Source organism: Aquarana catesbeiana, linkage group LG12 (assembly GCF_042186555.1).
Source record: "Aquarana catesbeiana isolate 2022-GZ linkage group LG12, ASM4218655v1, whole genome shotgun sequence".
NCBI classification, from domain to species: domain Eukaryota; kingdom Metazoa; phylum Chordata; class Amphibia; order Anura; family Ranidae; genus Aquarana; species Aquarana catesbeiana.
In genome coordinates, this window is record NC_133335.1 from 4,188,501 (window position 1) to 4,212,680 (window position 24,180).

The window sequence follows — 24,180 nt, forward strand, 5'->3', positions numbered from 1 at the left end:
CAGTGGTGAACGCATATGTTTGTCACGCCTACATAGTGTAAACGGTGTTCACACCACACATGTGAAAAAAATTAAAGGGACAGTATATAAGAAGAAAAAAAAGAAAACAGTCCTCACATGTGAGGTATCACTGTGAGTGTCAGAGCCAGAACGATAATTCTAGTGCTAGACCGCCTCTGTAACGCTAACCTGTAGAAATGTTTAAAGCGTCACCTATGGAGATTTTTAAGAACCATAGTAGTTTGGCGCCATTCCACTTGCTTGCGCAAATTTAAAAGCTTGACATGTTGGGTATCTATTTATTAGGCATAACATCAACTTTCATATTTTACAAAAAAAAAATAGGGCTATATATTGTGTTTTTTCTTTTTCATTATTGTGTATTCTTTCCAAAAAATTGTCTTTGAAAAACCACTGCACAAATACTGTGCTGCCATTTTATTTTCTAGGACTTCTCCTAAATAATAATAAAAAAATTATATATTTATATTATGTTTGGATATTCTGAGTAATTTTCTAGCAAAAAAAAAAAAAAGACTTTTATATGTAAGAGGAATGCCAGAATTGTCCCCTATGGAGATTTTTTTTTACATACTGTAGTTTGGCGCCATTCAACATGCGTGCACAAATTTTAAAGCTTGACATGTAGGATATTTTACAACAAAAAAAAAGGGGCTATATATTGTTTTTTTATTGTTTTTTTTAAATTCATTAAAGTGTTTTTTTTAATTTTATATTGCGTTTGAAAAAGCGCTGTGCAAATACTATGTGACATAAAAAATTGCAGCGACCGCCATTTTATTCTCTAGGGCCTCTGCAAAGAAAATAAAAAAAAAAAAATAGGATTTTTATCGTAAAATCAATTTCTCTGAGTTCATTGACAGACACATCGCTTCCTTATTCAGAACCATAGGGTTATATCGCCGCCCCCCCCCCCCCCCCCCACAGGAGTAGGACACTAAGCAAAAAAAAAAAAAAAAAAAAGACTTGGCTACGCCCATGGGCAGTCCTAGGTGATGTACACACCCCTCTCTGCTATAGGCTTTCAGTTTTGTCCCAACCAGTGTCAGAAGCATTAAAAAAATCCATAGAGGGGTAGGTGCTGTGTCTGTCAATGAACTCGGAGAAACGGATTTTACAGTAAGTCAAAAATGCTATTTTCTCATTCGTTCATTGACAGACACAGAGCTTTCTTATTCAGAACTATAGGGATGTCCCAAAGCAGTGCCAAACATGAGGGGTGGGCAGCCAACAAAAAAACAGGCCAACCAGACAATCTGGAGCTCAACGAGAACTGGAGCCCAACCTGAACAGCAAGAAAACCCCTGCATGAGGGTAAAACCCTCTAGACCGCAGCCTGCAGAACCTTGAGGCCAAAAGAGACACCCGCAGATGCCAGCATATATCCACCTTGTAAAATTTTGTGAAAGTGTGCACCGATGACCAGGTGGCCGCCTTGCACACTTGCGTCACTGACGCCTGATGGCGGAAGGCCCAGGAGGCATTCAGCGCCCCAATAGAGTGCGCCTTCACAGGGAAGGGAGGAACACAACCCCTGACAGAATAGGCCTAAGTCACCGTCTATCTGATGCATCTAGAAATGGTCACCGAAGAAGCAGACAGCCCCTTCTTTGGTCCGATCACGAACAGGGAGTCTGACCTCCGAAAGGACTCAGTGGCTGCCAAATATACCCCGACTGCCCGAACCACATCCAAGGTGTGTAAGGCAAATTCCCTCGGATGTTGCGGCCTGGGACACAGGGAAGGCAACACTACGTCTTCATTTAAATGGAAAACAAACAACTTTTGGAAGGAACAAAGGACAAGGATGAAAAACAACCTTGTACTCATGAATTACCAGGTAGGGCATGCGACAGGATAGCACGGCCAATTCCGACACCCTGCAAACAGAGGTGATAGCCACCAAGAAGGCAACCTTCTGTGACAGAGTGAGCAGGGGAATTTCTCGAATATTTTCAAACAGAAGCTTCTGTAGAACTGAAAGCACCAGATTCAAGTCCCACGGTGGCAAAGAAGATCGCACCGATGGAACCACATGTCGCACCCCCTGAATGAAGGTATGCGAAGCCAGGGGGCGTTGAAAGAAAACTGCCAAAGCCAACACCTGGCCCTTGACAGTACTCAAGGCCAAATTCTTTTCAACGCCCCTCAGAAGAGAAGTTAAAATCCGAGCCCCCGAAAAGGAACGTGGGTGAAACACCACTGACTCACACCATGAAGCTTTGAGTAGTGTCAGAATCACCGACGCAGCCTCTATCCTTCAACATCTGTCTTTCAACAGCCAGGCCATTAAAGCCAGCGACGGCAAAGCAGGGTGGAAGATCGGACCTTGGGATAGCAGATCCTCCCTGAGAGGCAGCCACCAGGGGGGTGTCTGCGACCATACGCACCAGATCAGCGTACCAGGACCAACGAGGCCAGTCCGGGGCCACTAGAATGACTGGAATTCCTTCGGCCTCGATCCTGCATAACAGCCGAGGCAGAAGCTTGAGAGGAGGAAAGGCGTAGATCAGACGATACTGGCCCCATGGAGCCACCAGAGTGTCTGAGGCGTCTGCCAGAGGGTCCTGAGACCTGGCCACAAACCTCTGCACCTTCCTGTTGACCCGGGATGCCATCATATCTACCTCTGGAGAGCCCCAACGCAGACATATCTGTTGAAATATCTCCTGATGAAGGGACCACTCCCCTTGGTCCAACACTTGTCGACTGAGGTAATCTGCCTGCCAGTTGTCGACCCCCAGAATGTGGATGGCGGAGATGGCCGGGACAAAACGCTCTGCCCATCAGAGAATGCCTGCTCCCTCCAGGGCCAATAACACACTCCTTGTTCCTCCCTGATGGTTGACATAGGCCACCACCGTGCCATTGTCCGACTGGATCCGTACCAGGAGCCCCTGAAGTCGATCCGTTCAATGATCCAGACAGAGTCTGATCACCTGGAGTTCCAAGATGTTGATAGGTAGGCTGGATTCCTCCAGCATGCAGCAACCCCGAGCAGAGCTCAGGCCCAGGACTCCTCCCCACCCAGACAGACTGGCATCAGTGGTAACCACAGTCTAGTACAGAGGGAGAAAGAAATCTGCTGAGCTCTGAGGAAGAAGGGACTTTCCCTTCAAAACGCGTCAGCTGGCAGTGATTCCCTCTGTGACCTCTGGAGAGTTTTGCTCATCTCTGACTGAATGCTGTTATTTGATGACTATTCATATCGTAAGAACTCTACAATCGTTTGTGAGTAGTTTTCTTTTTATTACTTGTAATAAATACATATTCAAAGGATAATGCACAAGGTGCGCCCCTTCTTTTCTTTTATATATTTGACTATTAGGAATTCCCCATCCTTGAGGGCAGCAAGGCCTGTGACATTATATAGTTTGTCTGGTAATCCACTTGTGCGCTGGAGCGTTTCTTCTCTGGAGAAAGAATTTCCCCTGCCCAAGAGACGCGGGGAAGGAAGCCACCAGATCAGGGACCCTTTGGTTCCTTGGCTCGGCCGAAATTGACTGTCCAGAGACCCTGGACATTTGTCCCATTTCGACAAGATCTCCTTTTGCAGGGGTCTCGTATGGAACTGAGCAAATGGGACCCCCTCGAACGTAGACAACATCAGGCCTAGCAACCGCATGCAAGTCCGCAGGGAGACCTACCTGCTGGACAGCAGTAAGCGGGTTGCATCCTTTAACTTCTGGAGTTCGTCCTGTGGAAGGAACATTCTGGCCAGAGCGGAAGAGTCAGACCCATATAAACCAATTTCTGAACTGGAATCAGCGCAGACTTTTGGTAATTTATTAGCCACCCAAAATCTGTGTGCCGAGAAGGAAAGACCACGCTTGCGACATGGCTCCTTCCCCTTTTTTGACTGTGGAGGAAAAGTACTCTTGCCCCCTGTGACACTCTTAATATCATCCAGAGTGGCCCCAAACAAAACAATCACCTTGAAAAGGCTGATCAACTAGGGCTTTTTTTTTAGAGGCCTGGTCTGCAGTCCAACACTTCAGCCACAATACCCACCGAAGCACTACCGCTGAAACAGACAGCTTAGAAAGCAAGGGAGCCGCGTCCAAAGAGGCACCACAGAGAAACTGGAGCCCCTGGACTAGCTGGTCTGCCAAGTCAGCGAAGGAAGGAGGAAACTGATCACCCTCCAGGTCACGGCACAACAGCTTTGCCCACCCCGTCAGTGTTTGAGACACCAGGGCAATGGCCAGGACCGGCCGAAGCACCGAACCCGCAATAGTGAACATAGTGCAGCTCAGGGACTCTGCCTTCCTGTCAACTGGAATCATGGTGGCTTTGTTCAATCGAGAGACCAGAGGATCCACCACAGGTGGAGTCGTCCACTTCTTGAGAAGACTCTCCACAAAAGGATTACACACAGCGAAGCACTTTGGGAATCACAAAGGGACGTTTTGGACGCTCCCATTCCTTACACACAAACTTGTCAAAAATAAGGGATAAGGGAACACTTTTGCTGCGCGAGATGGCTTGCAAGTGCCAAAAGGGACCGGCACCTCCACCGCAGCCTCCATTTTTTAAGTTTCCCGCACAGATGCAATCAGTGCGTCCACCTTCTCATGCGCAGCCTCAGGGGCAGAGGAATCATCCTCACTGACCAAAAAATCTAGGAGCATGGCCGCAGACCCCGCAGGGTGAGCCCCGTCCATGGCAGCTGAATCAGATTTAGGATCTGTGGAGACAGATGAAGCAGAAGGCGGGGGACGCTTCTTGCTAGTCCACCGCCCAAGAGCCACCTCCACCCGGGACACAAAGGACTCCGTGGCTGCCGTCAGTGCGTCAACGGATGGCAGGGACCCAGAGGGACCTGCAGCCTCTGATAGGGGGTCAGGTGGGGAAACATGCTCCTAAAACTCCATAGGGGAAGAAGAGACCCCCCCACACCAAGAGCGACCACTGCAAAGGGACACCCCCCCACGCAGGTAGCGGCACCAGGACACCCCCCACAGCCTGCAGCAGAGAGAGGAAAGGGACCCCACCAGACTCACCACCCCACCAGCGTAGCGCTTGCTGCCTCAGGTGAACACCTGCACACACGTGGCGTCCGAGGAAGAGGATAACACCGGAGTCAGCACCGGGTTAAAAGGAGGAGCTTCCACCTGCTAAAAATGTCGTCTGGGCTACACAGTAATGGCTGCCGCTGCCTGAACTTAAAAAACACCAAATCACGGCCACCGAGCTACACAAACATGGCCGCCAGCCATAAGAAGTCAGCAGGCACTAGGGGGAAAAGACGCCGGCTACGGCAAAATGATAAAATAAATAATAATAAAAATAAATAAATAAATATAGATCCAGCCGGTGTGTACAAAGCCTCAGCAATTATCAATGCCACAAAAATTAACCCCAAGTATAAAATATTCATGGTGAAGCTGTTCAAATAAAACAGCAAAATGATCGTGTTTTCGTAAATGTTGTCACATTTTAATGTAAACATCAAATAAATGTAACATTATTTTTGTTTTAAATTGGAAAAAAAAAAAGAAAGGAAGCAGAACAAAGGTTTCTTGATTTTGTTTTTTTATCATGTTTTTTTTTTTTTTTTTTTTTTTCAATATCACTGAAGGGGAGGAGAAGTTAAGCCAGATTACAAACATTTATGCATGCATAGTGAAAAGAAACAAGATTTTTTTTTTTTTCTCTTTACCAAATTCACACAGTTTTTTGTCTTTGTAAAATAGTTAGTAAATCTACGGAGCACCAACATACCTAAAAATGTGTTATCTTTAAGCTTTCATGATCCGGTTACAAAAAAAAAAAAAAAAAAAAATTCTATCAAAGTAAAAGTTACAAACAAGCTCTTTAAGATTGCCTGTCAGAAAATAAAATGCAGAACGGATTTTGTGTCTTTATTTTTTGAAGTATATGCTTTTATTTAATTTTTTTTTATTTTATTTTTTTTTTAATATATATATTTTTCACTTTTTTTTTTCTGGTTTTTGCACATTTATTAGGTGGACAAGTTATTCTGTAATTAAAGCAGTTTTGTACGCTTATTTATTTCCCTCTCAGAGGTATCTGTAGAGTTTAACAAACCAAAACAGAACTTAAAAAAGAAAAAAAAAATTACAAAAAACTGAAATGCATTATATACCTTGCAAAAGTACATGCGTTTAAAAAAAAAAAAAAAAAAAAAAAAAATTAAAAGATATATATATTTTGAAAATTATTCGGTCTCCCCCTCCTTCTAGTATTTTTTTTCCTGATTGACATTGATCAAATGTTTAAGCATACAAAATGTCAACACATCTTTTTTTTTTTTCTTAAAGGTTGGTACCATTGTGAGATTAATTTGAAAAAATAAAATGCTTTCAAAATTTACAAATACCATTACAAGCACACAAGGCTGATTTTACTCCAATCTCTTCCTGAATTAGGGACTGGATATAAAGCAAGATACTAAAATTGCAGCAAAAAAGACAAATTTTTTTTTTTTTTTTTTGCACCAAGGTGTCACAAAAAATGGATTTCAAGCGGCCTCTGAAAGTTCTGTTGTCATCAGAAAAAAACCATTTAAAAGGAGGTCCGCAAGTCACCCACTTAGTGAGGCAATCTGTTATGCATGGTCTTTCTCCCCCCCCCCCCCCCAACCCCTCCCCAGAGATCCTTTTAAAATCAGCTGCTTGCCGGTCCCTAATAAAAAAGAGATTTAAACATTAAAAAAAAAAAAAAGGAACATGTTTTCTACAAAATAAAATAAATGCAGCATCCTCTGACAAGAAAAATGTCGATGAAACTCAAATATTAACATTTGCTGCTTTTTTCTGAAAAAAAAAAAAAATAAAAGAAAGAATTCAAACAAAAGAAAAGAAGAAAAAGAAAGAAAAAAAAAAAGGAGGTCAAAAGCAGTAACATACTATTTTTACATTAACTGGCTATTTCTGGTACAGAAATCCAGTATTGGATGCCAATGTCGATTGAATAAATGTAAAGAATACTTACAATTTTTTTTTTTTTTTTTTAAATACACTTTGACAAAATTTTTAATATTTTTCCTCTTAAAATGTTTGCTTTTTTTTTTTATTTTTGTGTTTGTATTTTTTTTTAATCATTATTTTTTTATTTGTTTTTTTTTTTTTTTTCTTTTTAAATAAAACCAAAACTATTATGCAACATGACACATAAGAAAATGTTCTACATAGAACAGTTATAAGTCTGCTCAACATAGAAAAAAAAAAAAAAAATTAATATTTTTTTTTTTTTCCTTTTTTTTTTTTTTTTTTTTAAATCTCTGTAACAACTTGTGGACTTAGCGGTAAAGCTATCAACTGTCTGTGTGAATGTATATTTATTTAAAAATAAATATAAAGCCACACATTTTAGTGTATATGTATCTATGTGTATATGTCTACCTGTGCCATAATGGAGCGGGAATCAAAGTCCCACGACTGTCGTGAACATTGGTGTAAAAAAATTATTTGATTTTCTTTGCTATCCAAGGACAGACACAAGTTTAGAGGAGTGGCATTGTACAAGGCTATAGCATAAAAAAAAAAAAAAAACGGATCATTTTGACAAATTAAAGAAAAAAAAAAATACATAATGCATACAATAAAATACATTTTAATAGGTTGTGTAACTCTTGTAAAGAGATTCTTGACGTTTTTCCCTATCTGGCTGTAAGGGCACAAGAGCAGTAGACATATACACTGAGGTGTACAAAAACACACTTTTTATGCAAACTGATAAAAAAAACCAAAAAAAACAAAAAAAAAAAAAAAAACAAAAAAAAAACCAGAACTTTAAAATGAAAAAAAAAAAAGCCAAAAATAAAACCTTAAAATGAACAGTTCCTGGTATTCTCCTTTACTTATTAATCAAATCTAAAATGTGTTCTTTCTACAAAACAGGAAAAAAAAAATACTGTATAAAACAAGAACACAGAAGTGAAGCGGGGGAGGGGGCGGGAAAAAAACAAACAAAAAAAAATAAAAAATAAAACTACTTAAAATAGGAATAGAAACCATTGCTACCTGATGAACTGCCTAAGCTTAGTTCCTGAAATAAAGACAAAGGGTCGCTATTCTTTTTTGCCTGTTCTGGCGGGGGTTTGGGTTTGGGAGGGGCGCGCAGGGCACTTGCGTAAGACATGGTGGGTTTGCTGGCGCCCGTACTCTGCTGGGCAGCTCCAGCCCCATTGGGCTCTACAATCTGTTTGTTGGGCATGAGGGGGGGGAACTGGCCGAGATGCTGCAAGACGTTGTAGTTGAAAGAGTTGGACATCTGCATGTTCTCGGGTTTGAGATGGTCGTCCGGAGGCTTTGCGATTTTCTGTTGAGTAACTGGACAAGAATACAGAAACGCGTTAGTAATTTTATTCACAAATGAAAAAAAAAATATAAAAATATAATATACAATTTTTTTTTTAAAATAATATATATTTCTTGTTCATACATCACGGGACACAGAGCCTTTGATAATTACTTAGTGGGTTAGATAGTCACCATCAGGTGATTGGACACTGGCAACCCTAATTACAAGACAAGTTCCTCCCCTATATAACGCCTCCCACATGGAGAGTAACTCAGTTTTTTTTTCGCCAGTGTCTAAGGTGGTTGGTCACGTTAAAAATGTGCTAAGAAGAAAGCTCTGTTTGATGGTCTCTGCGGGGGGGCCTAGGAGCTATACAACCGGATCCATGCCTCGGGCCAATACGCCTAAGATGGATGGTACCCGGGCCTCATGAAAGAAGAAACAAGGTTTTGCCTGTAATGTCTCTCTTTGAGGACTGGGCTCTGGGATCCAGCGCTTTGGTGCACTAAAATTAAGTTGCGTGAAAAGTTTTGCAGAGTCTTCTACAGGTCCAGGGAAGAGGATCCTGTGAGTAGGAACCCAGAACCCTGAAGGTTGGCACAACGTTATCCGCTGTGATGGGTGAAGGTTGGATCTGTCTGTTATCAGCAGTTTCCTGTGGCAGGGATAAGGTAAGTGAAGACAATCCTAAGTATACACCTTATGGATTATCTTCTTCTTTTTTTTTGAGTCGTTTACATGTCTTACCTGGTTTCCGCCACTAGAGGGAGTAAGAGACAAACCTGGTGTATACTTACATGCCATCCAGGATACACGCTCAGTGAAGCTGGTCTGAGAAGCCGCTCACCTCCTCCGCTGCAGGCTCTGCCACATAAGATGAAAGGGGGGCTCCCACGCAGTCTAGGGGTCCCACGTAGTCCTCAGGTGCTCTCCTTTCTCCCCCGGCCGCCGCCATGACGATACGCGCACTTTGACAGCGGTTTTGTGCCCTGCGCGTGTGGCGTGCACGGCGCACTAGTGCGCAGGCGCAAGGCGGCTATGTTTAAAGCCCAGAACGCCGGAGCCTCTGTAAGAGGTGGGACACAGAGCTGTGGGCAGTAAGCATCTCAGTGGATTCGGATCCAGGCATACCTAAGACACCTACTCGGCATCAGGTTGTGCAGACTGAGCTAATGTTAATATTGTAAGACTAAGGCACAACAGTGAATGCATTTGTGCTAGTACCTCTGCTTTGGCAGCTTAGGACTATGTCTCCCCGTAAGAGGGCTTCAGAGGCAGGTAAAAGAAGCATTAAGAAATCACCGCCTAGTTCTAGGGGTTCTGGACATGCCTACAGGATACCATCCCCCCTGAAACTGAAATCGGATGAGCATTCTGATAATGAGGAAGTATCCCTATCTGGGGATGGGGATCAGGAACAGTCAGATGATTCAGGGGAAGAGGAGAAGCTCTCTTCTGCCTCTCAGGTCCTCAAAGTGCAGGTGCAATATTATACTAAGTTGGTGCCTACCACAAACAAATTGTCCTCTGCTGAGGCTGCCATATACTCTGTTTCCTCCTTGGGATCTCGGAAACAGGCTGCGTATACCTTCCCAATTCATCCCTTGCTGGAGAAATTGTTGTATGAGGACTGGGTTCACCCAGATAAACGATTTTCTCCTCCTAAGAGGTTTTCCATGCTTTATCCAGTAGAGGAAAAGTTCACCAAGAAATGGGGGGTGCCAGCAATTGATGCGGCTATTTCCTGTGTGAATAAAAGCCTGACCTGTCTTGGACAATGCTCAGGGGTTCAAACATCCAACTGATAAGCTGGAAACTTTGTTTAAAGCCTTTCTCTAAAGCTGGCGCTGTGGTCCAACCTGCGGTCGCAGCAATTGGCATGTGCCAGTTCCTCAAGGAACAAATGAAGCAGGTGCTTAACCTCCTTTCCACCGAGGAGGTCAAGGTTTATGCAGACCTTCCTAAGGCCTTGTGTTTTGTGGTTGATGCCATTATGGATTCTGTTCAGCAAGCATCCCGCCTTACTCTCTTGCTGGTACACATGCGCAGGCTTAAGCATTGGGCAGCTGAGGCTTCATACATAAGATATTTGACTGGGTTTCCGTTTTATGGGGAACGCCTGTTTGGGGATGATCTGGACAAATATATCCAGAAGATTACGGGGGCAAGACCACGCTGTTACCGGTTAAGAAGAAGAATAAACGTCCCTCATTTAGACGTTCTCTTTCCCCAGCCCCTGGAGCATCGACCTCTAGGCAGTGGCGACTGCCTCCCCAGTCCAATACTAGGGGAAAGATCCAAGGCCAAGCCCAAGGACAAAAGAAGTGTTGCGGTCCAAGATCTGGTAAGCAGAACCCCAAAGCCTCCCTATGAAGAGGTGCCCCCTCTCGGCCAAGTGGGGGGAAGGCTGCTGTAGTTTGCAGGTGCCTGGCGGGAAGAGATTCAGGACAAATGGGTAACCTCCACGGTGTCTCTGGGCTACAAGCTGGAGTTCCGGGAGCTTCCACCATCTTGTTTCCTAAGGTCAAGGGTCTCCAAGGATCCAGAAAAGGAGGCCCTTGTTTCTAGCCTTAGAACGTCTGTTATCCCAAGGGGTAATTATAAAAGTAGCCTTAGAAGAGAAAGGCTCGGGGTTCTACTCAAACCTCTTTACGGTTCCAAAACCGAACGGGGATGTCAGACCTATTCTAGATCTAAAAGACCTGAATCAGTTTCTAAACATTCGCTCTTTCCGCATGGAGTCAATCCGCTCAGTGGTTTCCACCCTTCAGGCAGGAGAATTCCTGGCATCGATAGACATCAGAGATGCATATTTACATGTGCCAATATTTCCCGCTCACCAAAAGTTTCTAAGGTTTGCGATGGAGCAGCGCCACTTCCAATTCGTGGCCATATCTTTCGGTCTTGCTACCGCACCTCGAGTGTTCACAAAAATTCTAGCCCCGCCCTTGGCAAAACTAAGGGTTCAGGGCATAACAGTGACAGCCTATCTTGACTATTTGCTACTCGTAGAACAGTCCGTAGCACGATTAGACCGCAATGTGCTCAACACAGTGGAGTACTTGGAGTACGTAGGCTGGGTCCTCAATCCAGAAAAATCCTCCTTACAGCTCCTAAAAAGGCTGGAGTATTTGGGCATGGTCATGGACACAATCCAAAACAGAGTATTTTTACCTGGGTCAAAAGCCAAAGCCATAAAGGATTTGGTCCGGGTAGTCATAGGCAAGGAAAAATCCTTCCATTCGACTATGCGTGAGACTATTAGGGAAAATGGTGGCCTCATTCGAGGCTGTTCCTTACGCCCAGTTTCACTCAAGGCCTTTACAGAGCAGCATTCTCTCGGCCTGGAACAAAAGAGTTCAAGCCCTGGATCTTCCAGTGTGCCTATCACCATGGGTACGCCAGAGCCTCAATTGGTGGTTGTGGACCAAAAATCTACTAAAAGGAAAATCCCTTTCTCCCAGATTCTTGGAAAGTCATAACCACGGATGCCAGCCTAATAGGCTGGGGAGTGGTTCTGGAAGAAGCTTCCACTCAGGGAAGATGGTCCAGAGCCGAAGGACTCTTGCCCATCAACATTCTGGAGATTCGGGCAATTTGTCTAGCCCTCAGGGTATGGACTTACAGGTTGCCCTGTCCGGATACAGTCGGACAATGCTACGGCAGTGGCCTATATCAATCACCAAAGAGGCACCAGGAGTCTGGATGCCCAAAAAGAGGTGACTCACATTTTTTCTTGGACATAAAGGCATGTTCCTTGCCTGTTTGCGGTCTTTATTCCAGGGGTAGAAAATTGGCAGGCGGACTTCCTAAGCCGCCAGCAGCTGTGTCCAGGAGAATGGTTTCTACACCCCAACATATTTCAGGCCATATATTGGAAATGGGGTACCCCGGATGTGGACCTGTTGGCTTCCAGGTTCAACAGAAAACTGGACAGCTTTGTGTCCAGAACAAAGGATCCGCTAGTACAAGGGTCAGATGCCTTAACGATTCCATGGGATCAGTACTCTGATCAATGCGTTCCCTCCAGTTCGGCTTCTCCCGCGATTCCTTTAGAGAGTCAAAAGGGAAGCGAAGCCGGTAATTCTTGGTCCAGACGATCTTGGTATGTGGAGATTGTAAAGATGGCAGAAGGAAGACTTTGGGTTCTTCCGCTACGCTCAGATCTACTCTCACAGGGTCCAATATTCCATCCTGCCTTACTAAGTCTGAATTTGACGGTTTGGCTGTTGAGACCCACATTCTAAAGAGCCGTGGACTTTCGGGGCCAGTCCTATCCACTCTGGTTAATGCTAGGAACCCGGCCTCCAGGCTCATCTACTACAGAATCTGGAAGGCATGTTTCCTGGTGTGAATCCAGTGGGTAGCATCCTAGAAAGTATGCCATTAGCAGGGTTCTTACTTTTCTACAATTAGGCACAGAAATGAAGCTGGCCTTGAGCACTATCAAGGGCCAGATCTCGGCCTTGTCGGTATTCTTTCAAAGGCCTCTTGCCTCGCATTCCCTGTTCCGGGCCTTTGCTCAGGGGGCACTGCGCTTGAATCCGCCAGTTAAGCCTCACGTCTGCCAGTTGGATTTAAATTTGGTTTTGTCTGTTTTACAGAAACAACCTTTTGAACCGTTGCACCGTGCTTCTTTAGTTCTTTTGACAAAGAAATCGTTTTTTCTGGTAGCAATATCCTCAGCTAGTAAGATATCAGAATTAGCAGCTCTATCTTTTAAAGAGCCATATTTAAATATTCACAAAGACAGGGTGGTGTTGCGTCCTCACCTAACTTTTTTGCCTAAAGTGGTTTCAGGATTCCATACGAATCAAGATGTGGTCCTACCGTCCTTTTTTCCAGATCCGCAGTCCACGGAGTTGTTACACTCTCTAGATGTTGTAAGAGCAATTAAAATCTATCTGCAGGCAACGGCTCAGATACGAAAAACTGATTGTCTATTTATTTTGCCAGAAGGCCCCAAGAAGGACCAGGCAGCATCAAAATCGACTACCTCTCTAGATGGATTTAACAGGTTATTGTTCAGGCTTATAGTGTAAAGAAGAAAATTACTCCTTTTCACGTTAAAGTGCACTCGACTACGGCAGTTAGTGCTTCATGGGCGGTGCATCACCAGGCCTTCATGGCTCAGATCTCCAAGGCTGCAACTTGGTCTTCGGTCCATACATTCACTAGGTTCTACCAAGTGGATGTGAGAGGGCATGAGGATGCTGCCTTCGGGCGCAGTGTGCTGCAGGCAGCAGTACAAGTCCTCTTGTCCGTGGGCGGTCTATGTTTTTCTGATCTGTGTCTCCCTCCCCTCAAATTTGAGCATTGCTCTGGGACATCCCACTAAGTAATTATCAAAGGCTCAGTGTCCCGTGATGTATGAACAAGAAAATAGGATTTTTTAAAAACAACTTACCTGTAAAATCCTTTTCTTGGGAATACATCACGGGACACAGAGCTCCTGTCCCTCTTCGGGATTATACGTGGGGATACTTATTGCTTTGCTACAAAACTGAGGTACTCTCTATGTGGGAGGGGTTATATAGGGGAGGAACTCGTCTTGGGTTGCCAATGTCCAATCACCTGATGGTGACTAACTCTAACCCACTAAGTAATTATCAAAGGCTCTGTGTCCCGTAAAGTATTCCCAAGAGAAGGATTTTACAGGTAGGCTGTTTTAAAAAATCCTATTATACACACATATACACACTTATGAGCACAACTGTACATTGAAAAAAATAATTTTATATATATATATATAAAATTATTTTTTCAATATACAGTTGTGCTTATAAGTTTACATACCCTGGCAGATTTTAGGATTTCTTGGCCATTTTTCAGAGAATATAAATTATAACACAAAAACTTTTCTTTCACTCATGGTTAGTGTTTGGCTGAGGCCATTTATTATCAACCAACTGTGTTTATTCTTTTTAAATCATAATGGCAACAGAAACTACCCAAATGTCCCTGATCAAAAGTTTATATACCCTGGTGATTTTGGCCCTGATAACATGCACACAAGTTGACACAAAGGGGTTTGAATGGCTATTAAAGGTAACCATCCTCACCTCTGATCTGTTTGCTTGTAATTAGTGCCTGTGTATAAAAGGTCAATGAGTTTCTGGACTCCTGACAGACCCTTGCATCTTTCATCCAGTGCTGCGCTGACGTTTCTGGATTCTGAGTCATGGGGAAAGCAAAAGAATTGTCAGAGGATCTGCGGGAAAAGGTAGTTGAATTGTAAAAAACAGGAAAGGGATATAAAAAGATATCCAAGGAATTAAGAATGCCAATCAGCAGTGTTCAAACTCTAATCAAGAAGTGGAAAATGAGGGGTTCTGTTGAAACCAAACCACGGTCATGTAGACCAACTAAAATTTCAGCCACAACCTCCAGCAAAAATTGTTCGGGATGCAAAGAAAAACCCACAAATACCTTCAGGTGAAATACAGGACTCTCTGAAAACATGTGGTGTGGATGTTTCAAGATGCACAATAAGGAGGTACTTGTAGAAAGATGGGCTGCATGCTCGAGTAGCCAGAAGAAAGCCATTACTATGCAAATGCCACAAAGTATCCCGCTTACAATAAGCCAAAGAGCACAGAGACAAGCCTCAAACCTTCTGCCACAAAGTCATTTAGAGTGATGAGACCAAAATTGAACTTTTTGTCCACAACTATAAACACACGTGGAGAGGAGTCAACAAGGTCTATGATGAAAGGTACACCATCCCTACTGTGAAACATGGAGGTGGATCGCTGATGTTTTGGGCATGTGTGAGCTACATAGGCACAGGAAATTTGGTCAAAATTGATGGCAAGATGAATGCAGAATGTTATCAAAAAATACTGGAGGAACATTTGCATTCATCAGCCAGGAAGCTGCGCATAGGACGGACTTGGACATTCCAACATGACAATGATCCAAAACACAAGGCCAAGTCCACCTGTCATCGGCTACAGCAGAATAAAGTGAAGGTTTCTGGAGTGGTCATCTCAGTCTTCTGACCTCAATATCATTGAGCCACTCTGGGGAGATCTCAAAACGTGCCGTTCATGGAAGACAGCCCAAGAATTTACAGGAACTGGAGGCTTTTTGCCAAGAGGAATGGGCAGCTTTACCATCTGAGAAGATAAAGAGCCTCATCCACAAATACCACAAAAGACTTCAAGCTCTCATTGATGGTAAAGAGGCGCAACTCGTGGTATTAAGAACGGCGGAATGTAAACTTTTGATCAGGGTCATTTGGGTAGTTTCTGTTGCCATTATGATTTAAAAAGAGTCAACACAGTTGATTGATAATAAATGGCTTCAGCCAAACACTAACCATGACTGAAAGAAAAGTTTTTGGGTTATGAGTCATATTCTCTGAAAAATGGCCAAGAAATCAAATTCTGCCAGGGTATGTAAACTTATGAGCACAATTGTGTGTGTGTGTGTGTATATATATCTATATATACACACACACACACACACACACACACCCATACAGTATCTCACAAAAGTGAGTACACCCCTCACATTTTTGTAAATATTTTATTCTATATTTTCATGTGACAACACTGAAGAGATGACACTCTGAGGATCTGAAAAAAAGAATTGTTGCCCTACATAAAGATGGCCTAGGCTATAAGAAGTTTGCCAAGACCCTGAAACTGAGCTGTAGCACGGTGGCCAAGACCATACAGCGGTATAACAGGACAGGTTCCACTCAGAACAGGCCTCGCCATGGTCCACCAAAGAAGTTGAGGTCACGTGCTCAGCATCATATCCAGAGGTTGTCTTTGGGAAATAGATGTATGAGTGCTGCCAGAATTGCTGCAGAGGTTGTAGGGGTGGGGGGTCAGCCTGTCAGTGCTCAGACCATACGCCGCACACTGCATCAAATTGGTCTGCATGGCTGTCGTCCCAGAAGGAAGCCTCTTCTAAAGATGATGCACAAGAAAGACCGCAAACAGTTTACTGAAGACAAGCAGACTAAGGAGATGGATTACTGGAACCATGTCCTGTGGTCTGATGAGACCAAGATAAACGTATTTGGTTCAGATGGTGACAAGCGTGTGTGGGGGCAACCAGGTGAGGAGGACAAAGACAAGTGTGTCTTGTCTACAGTCAAGCATGGTGGTGGGAGTGTCATGGTCTGGGGCTGCATGAGTGCTGCCGGCACTGGGGGGCTACAGATCATTGAGGGAACCATGAATGCCAACATGTACTGTGACATGTTGCCAACATCCTGTGACAGGATGTGTAGTTGCTGACGTTTAAATTTTTTAACATTTTTTTGACTGGACCTCCTCTTTAAGCACTGCGTTATTTTAACTGGTAATTGCGCGGTCATGCAACGCTGTACCCAACTGAAAGACTTACACACAAACACACACACACACATATTATATATATATATATATATATATATACACACATATATATACACACCTCTGGGTTTTTAATCTTTGCAAAATAAATGAAGAAAAAAAAATGTATATATATCTCTATCTCTATATCATTTTTTTCCCGTTTATTATTATATATACACAAACACATATATATATATATAACATTTTTTTTCTGTTTATTATTATTATATATACACAAACACACAATATATATATATATATATATATATATATATATATATATATATATATACACACACACATATATGCACATACACACACACACACGTATATATTTTACTTTCTGCTATAAAACATAAAAACATAACCAATTAAAAAAAAAAAAAAAATGTTTTCATATAGACATTTTATGTATTATTTTATGTGGTCTACTACATTTTTTATACTTTTTATTTTCATTGAAAAAAAAAAATCCAATTAGGGGGAATGTTGATTGGTTTGCATGACAGTTATGGGATATATACTGGAAGGGGTTAAACTAGGAAGGGCAATCTGTTATGAAATCTTCCTTTTACACAGGGAATACATCCAAAGTATGTTTTGCTGTTTTCATGTGTTTATTTTCTTAATTCTGTTCTGTGCAAAACTCAGTAAAAACACCAACTGTGTGGTCTTACCTAGCATGTCCCTTGGTGTTCCGGATCGGTTGGCCCCGTTGCACGGAATGTTCTGGAACGGGGCGGCGGATGCAGCGTTGACCCAGAGCTCTGGAGATGAATAGCTGTATGATGCTGGTTTGTTTGGGTCGGGGTGATCTTTACCGAGATTTTCAGGACAAGCGGCTAATTCATCGGGACCTGTATGCCCTGAAGCGGCCGAGATTCTTCTTTGGTACAGTGGCCTGCCGGGACCTCGCGGTTCATACTGGGCGGAGACGAGAAGGAAAAACATGAAAAGATATTTCTACACAAAAAAAAAAAAAAAAGCATCTCCTCACCAACACCGGGGCCCATTCTGACACTTCTCACATGCATGTAAAAATATGCATCCCCCCCCCCCCCCCCTAGAAAATTGCTTAGAACCCCCAAACATTATCTGTATTTTCCAAGAAGAGACCCCCTCAGGGGGTCTCAAACTGGCGGCCCCCTCCAGCTGTTGTGAAACTGACAGTTACCAGCATGACTCCCACAGGGAAGGGCATGATGGGACTAGTAGTTCCGCAGCAGCTGGAGGGGCCGCCAGTTTGAGACCCCCTGCCCTAGCCCTAGAGAATAAAATGGCTAACGATGCAATTTTATGTCACACGGTGTTTGTGCAGCTTTTTTTTTTTTTAAATGCATTTTTTTTTAGAAGAAAATACATTTTAATGCAAAGAAACCCAATATATAACCCAATGTTTTGGTAGAATATAAAAGATGATGTTACGCCGAATAAATAGTTACCCAACATGTCACGCTTTAAAATTGTGTCTGCCCGTGGAATGGCGACAAACTGCGGTACTAAAAAAAAAAAAATCTCCATAGGCGACAATTTAAACTTTTTTTACAAGTTACCAGTTTAGAGTTACAGAGGAGGTCTAGAGCTAGAATTATTGCTCTCACTAGAACGTTCGTGGCGATTCCTCACATGTGTGGAGCGAATACCGTTTACATATATATATAAAAATGTATATAAATATATATTTTTTTATATATAATGTATATTTATATTATTATAATAATAAAATATTATTATTTTATTAACAAGTACTGTGTAATAGAAATAAGCATGACAGAGCCTCTTTACGGAGAGATCTGAGGTCAAAAAGGGTTAAAAGCAAAAGAAAAAAAAAATATTTTTTTTTAAAAGCAAAAGATAAAAAAAAAAAAAAAAAAAAAGTAAAAAAAAAGGTTTATTTCCACCCTGGACTGGAAGTGATGTCATGACGTCACTCCAGTCCTCCAAGGCCATAGAGGGGCTCAAAGTCAATCTGGTCTATGATCCAGTCTGTGACCAGCCGAATGCATCGACGTCCCCTCCCTCTGCTTCTGAAAGCGTTTTAGTGGCTCATGAGAAAAACAGCCACAAAAAAAGAAAATGCTAAGGGTTATGGCTGCAAGCTTGTGGGTGGGGCTCTTCCCTTCACTTCCTGTTCCTATCGCCAAAACAGGAAGTGAGAGGACATCCCTCCAAAGTGAGGGATTCCCTGCTCATCACCATTGGATGACTTCCCCTCTATTCCTGTCCTGGGATTTTCCTTAGGCCCCGGTTCACACTGTGGCGACTTTGAATCCGACATCCCAGTGCGACTTCCCTGCGGCTTGCATACAAACTTTTCCAACAGAAGCCGATGCAAGTCATGCTAAAGTCACACCTAAAGTAGTGCAGGAACCTTTTTCTGAGTGGGAGTGACTTAAATCCCACCAATTAGAAGGGTTCCATTGCAGTTAATGGGGGTGCGACATGAGAGTTCAAAGTTGCATGATAAGTTGCGACTCACTTTCAATGACAACAAAAGATCTAAAATATAAGAATATAAAACACATGCATTCGGGGATTAGCGGCCTCTTCCTGTCCATGAAGGGGCTTTCCTATAAAGAATGTGCGCCTTTATCCCGGGAGTCGGAGCCCCTCCCCCACAGAGCGGGGACAGATCCTCACACTGCACTCGTTAATCAGGAGCAGCACGGCGTCCTCGATCTCCAAAAACATCCAGAAAATGAAATCAAACACTGCGCCACTTAACGCCTTTCCTTTGAAGTGAACATCAAAACACCCCCCCCCCCCCCCCCCCTAAAAAAAAATTGCGTTTTTTTTTTCCTCGGATGGTATCAAGCGATAATTAAACGCCAATTAGCTTCAATGAACAATGGCAGACACGCTCAATTAGGAGGCATTATCAGAGAGCGAGCGGCGCGCTCTGCGAAGACGAGACGCCGCCATGAAGAGCGGACAGACTTTTTCCTCATATTAGTGGATTCCGCCCTCAGCACTGACAGCCGCCCCCCCTCTTCCCCTCCCCCCACCCCGTATGCTTTCACACATGAGGAGAAAAGTGGATGTCTGCCGCTGCCGGCGCGGTTGTGTAAGTGGCGAGGGCGCGTTCGCACCTGGCTACAACCGAGGAGACGCCGTGACAACTGTCAGACCGACAACAGCCGAGAACGAAGAACAGAACGTCAGACCCCCCCCTCCCCCGAGCCACGCACAACCAAGTGCGCAATACGGATTTAAAGTGCCCTCCATACCCCTCCCCCAGTGAGGTGATGGGTCTCATGGGATACACAGAGAAGAAACAAATCCTCCTACATAAGTTGTACCTGTTTATCTGCAGTCAAAGTATAGAATTTATACAGCTTGTCTGATTGATGGGAAGGGAACCCCTCCCACCCCTTCACACAGGAACAGAGCTGAGGCCGTCAATCACAGGCTGCGTGCTGGAGCTCCAGCCCCTGACACCTTTTATCTCTTGGTGTCAGGTAAACTTGTCAGAAGTGATTCATGCTGATAGGAGAGGAAGGAGGCAGCAGAGAGAAATGACACTCAGTGCTCTGGACTATGACTAGTACACACTACAGAGGGATATTATTTGTTCAGATTTCATGTCTGAGGATTACATCCACTTCACACAAATCATCCGTAGTTGTACGTCGGTACTTTGATACTAAATATCGATTATGGCAGCAGCTAGCTCGGTATTTCCAGGAACGGCGTGCGTTTTTCTTTAGTATAAAAATGGTCTCTGCAGCAGATTCGCCGCAAGATCACTTTTAACGGCCCTCTGGCTCCGGTCGCCTCCGCTGCTTACCGTAGCTGTCGGTAGAGGTGAAGACGATTGCGTCCGCTCCCCTCACTGCCTGGATGCCAAGGGGAAGACACCCCCCCCCCCCCCTTCATAGCATTGGATGATGGAAGCGACATCAAGCGTCTCTTCCGCCCCAATGCTCTTAAAAGGAGAATTTATTATTTTTAAATTACATTTTTTTGTTTTTATTGCATTTTAGTGTAAATATGAGATATGAGATCTTTTTGACCCCCCCAGATCTCACATTAAAGAGGACCTGTCATTCTTTTTTTCCTATTACAAGGGATCCTTGTAATAGGAAGAAAAATGACCCAAAATTTTAATTTTTTTTTTTTTATAAAAAAGGACAGTGTCAAAATAAAAAAGTAAAATAAATAAGAAAAAAAATTTCAAGCGCCCCGTCCCGCAGAAGCGAACGCATACGTGAGTAGCGCCCACATATGAAAACAGTGTTCAAACTACACATGTGAGGTATCGCAGCGATCGTTAGAGCGAGAGCAATAATTCTAGCCCTAGACCTCCTCTGTAACTCAAAACTGGCAACCTGTAGAAATTTTTAACCGTCGCCTATGGAGTTTTAAGGGGAAAAGTTTGTCGCCATTCCACGAGCGGGGCGCAATTTTGAAGCGTGACATGTTTGGTATCAATTCACTCTGTGTAACATTATCTTTCACAATATAAAAAAAAAATGGACTAACTTTACTGATGTCTTATTTATTTTTTTATTCAAAAAGTGTATTTTTTTCCAAAAGTTACAGCGTCTACAAAATAGGGGATATGTTTAAGCATTTTTTAAATAATTTTTTTAAGCGAGACTGTGACTGACAGATTGGACACTTTTTTTTGGGACCAGTGACATTTATACAGCGATCAGAGCTAAAAATAGCCACCGATTACTGTATAAATGTCACTGGTAAGGAAGGGGTTAACACTAGGGGGCGATCAAGGGGTTAAATGTGTTCCCTGGGAGGTGGGAGGGGACTGACTGGAGGAGGAGAGAGATTGTTGTTCCTGATCACTAGGAACAGCAGATCTCTCTCTCCTCCCCTGTCAGAATGGGGATCTGTCTGTTTACATTGACTCCCCATTCTGGCTCTCTGAGGAGCGCTCGCAGGTGGCCACTCGCATTGGCTCCGGCGTCACAGGCCCGCACGCCTCCAGCGGTGCACGTGCCCCCCCCCCCCCCCCATAGCTCTTAAAGCGCCCGATGTAAACCTACAGTGAGTTGCACAGCCATGCCAACCTGCCGCAGTATAATGACGGCGGAAGGTCAGCAAGCCGTTAAAATTGTATTACAAGTGTTTTTGGGAAGCGTATTACAAGCGTTTCACAGCTTCAGGCGTTTTGGTTTGGCCAATAGAAAGCACTATGGGGGAGTGGGAGAGGGGTAGAGAGGCGATCAGAGGTAAAGAGCTGCTGTTTGAGCAGAAAATGAGCGACAAAACACTTGTAAAAATGCTGAAAGTCGCACATTTTCGGGTGTTCCCATTGAAGTCTATGTGAACAGGGGCCATTGAAATGAATGGGATTTGGTTGTTGAGAATTTGAGAAAATCGCTGAGGTGTGAACGAAAGGCGATCGCGATCCAAATATTTTTAGATTGCAGCAGAGATGTGAATATTATCAGAGCGCCTTTGTATCAATAAGTATCTCTAGGAGAGGAACGTATATTCAGGGGGGGGAGGGAAATCACAGATTTAGCCCCTAAGTGATGCTTCAGGATACGCCATGGAAACTGCCGCTGTTCTCCGCCGCGGTGGGGGTGGGGTGGGGGGTAACTGAGAACACCTCCAGCGAGCAGACCTAAATCTTCGGCTTTCATTACCGCCGGCGTGACACTAAGTCGCACTTTGATCTCCACTTTCAAAGGAAGAGATTACTTTAAACAGTCTGCCCACGCCATTCTTGCGAAGGCGAGGCGGACGTATCGGCCAATATCCAATCATTTAATGATTCTGTATAATCCGGCGGCGGCGGTGGACAGGCTTCATTAGCAATCCTTCGTATTACAGGCGCGGCCTTTATGAACGGGGTTAGGAGGCAGCGCGGCACAACAGGCCCTGTCTCTCATTTCATATTAAAACCCTGCAGTGACGTACGGGGGGGGGGGGGGAGGGGAGCGTATGCCGGTTTTATCTGCAGAGCTGGGAAATAAAATAATATATTCGCAAAAAAAAAAAAAAACGCTCGCTCACATTCGCCGGGTAAGAAGCTTAGAGCTGGGAAACCAGAAGCTGATTACACCCGGAGCGTCCTGCCATTTCTAATGAACACTTAAAGGGACAGTCCATCCGTTTCCAGATATTCGGGAGAGGAAGGGACACTCAACAGGCTGAGATCAAACATCAAAATCGCTCAACGATCGCCCCATCAATTCATGGACCCCAAAACTCCTTCCTGCCCATAGGATCCCACTTCTCTTGCTGCGGGAAGAAAAGTCTCAGTCTTCTTTTGCTGCAATCTTGTCATTTGAAATTTTGCAGAGTAGGGAAGGGTTAGAACCCCCGGACAGGAGCAGTGTTCTGTTGGGGAGATTTTTCTCCACTTCCTGTCCAAAAATCAGGAAGAGGAAATTTCTCAGTCATGAGGACATCCTAAGAGATCGGCTTTACCCAACGCAATACATTATATATATATATATATGTTGCGGTTTGAAAGTGGTTTACCGGGGCTTATGGATAATGTTCTCAGCCATAACCCAAGCATTTTTTTTAAATTTCACCGGTGGCTTTCTTATGAGCCGCTGGAAAGCCTTCAGAAGTGGCAGGAGGGAAAAGGGGGAAGAGACGTGGGACCCCTCGCCAGTATTTCTTGGGCTTACCTTTTTACCGGCACACCCAAGAAACGATCCGACGATGTGGCCAGCTGGTAACAGAGGCGATAGAAGACTAGATGGTCTTTGACCACCTCTATGGCCTAGGAGGACTGGAGCGACGTCATGACATCACTTCCGGTTCAGGGTGGACTTAAATCATTTATATATATATATATATATATATATATATATATATATATATATATATATTTTTTTTTTTTTTTTTTTTTTAAAGCAAAAGATCCAAAAAAAAAACCAAACTTTTTGGATCTTTTGCTTTTAACCACTTCAGGACCGCCCGCCGCCGTTAGACGTCGGTACTTTGACGTTGAATAGTTGTCATAAGCCCGGTATTTTTTTTTAATAACGGCGGGAGGTCCGCTTTCAGATAAAAGTGGTCTCTGCGGCGGATTCGCTGCGAGATAACTTTTATCGGCGGCAGGAGGGGTGCCGGCCCCCCCCTCCCGGTCATCTCCGCCGCTTACCCTTCAGAGGCATGAAGTCGAGTGAGGAAAAGACGACCCCCCCACTCGGCTCCATAACATTGGATGATGGAAGCGACGACAGACATCACTTCCCCCAATGGTCTTAAAGGGGAATTTTTTTTTTTTTTCATTTAAAGTGTAAATGTGAGCTCTGAGGTCTTTTTGACCCCCCAGATCTCACATTAAAGAGGACCTGTCATGCTTTTTTTTTTCTATTACAAGGGATTGTTTACATTCCTTGTAATAGGAATAAAAGTGATCCAAAAAATTTCAGTGTAAAAATAAAAACTAAATAATAATAATAATTTAAAGTGCCCCATCCCGCCCAGAAGCGAACGCATACGTAAACAGTGTTCCAACCACACATGTGAGGTTTCGCCGCGATCGTTAGAGCGAGAGCAATAATTCTAGCAACAGAACTCCTCTGTAACTCAAAACCGGTAACCTGTAGAACAT

General features: G+C 43.7%; 1 protein-coding gene across 1 annotated transcript in view; it reads right to left on the minus strand.

Annotated features, from left to right (window-relative positions):
- Positions 1-5,547: 5,547 nt before the first annotated feature.
- HELZ (helicase with zinc finger) overlaps positions 5,548-24,180 on the minus strand; it is a gene marked incomplete in the record, with an annotated part of 94,877 nt that continues 76,244 nt past the window's right edge. Inside the window, 2 exon segments of the mRNA XM_073607145.1 lie at positions 5,548-8,318; positions 17,318-17,564. Of these exon segments, the coding sequence (XP_073463246.1) occupies positions 7,978-8,318; positions 17,318-17,564 (588 nt within the window).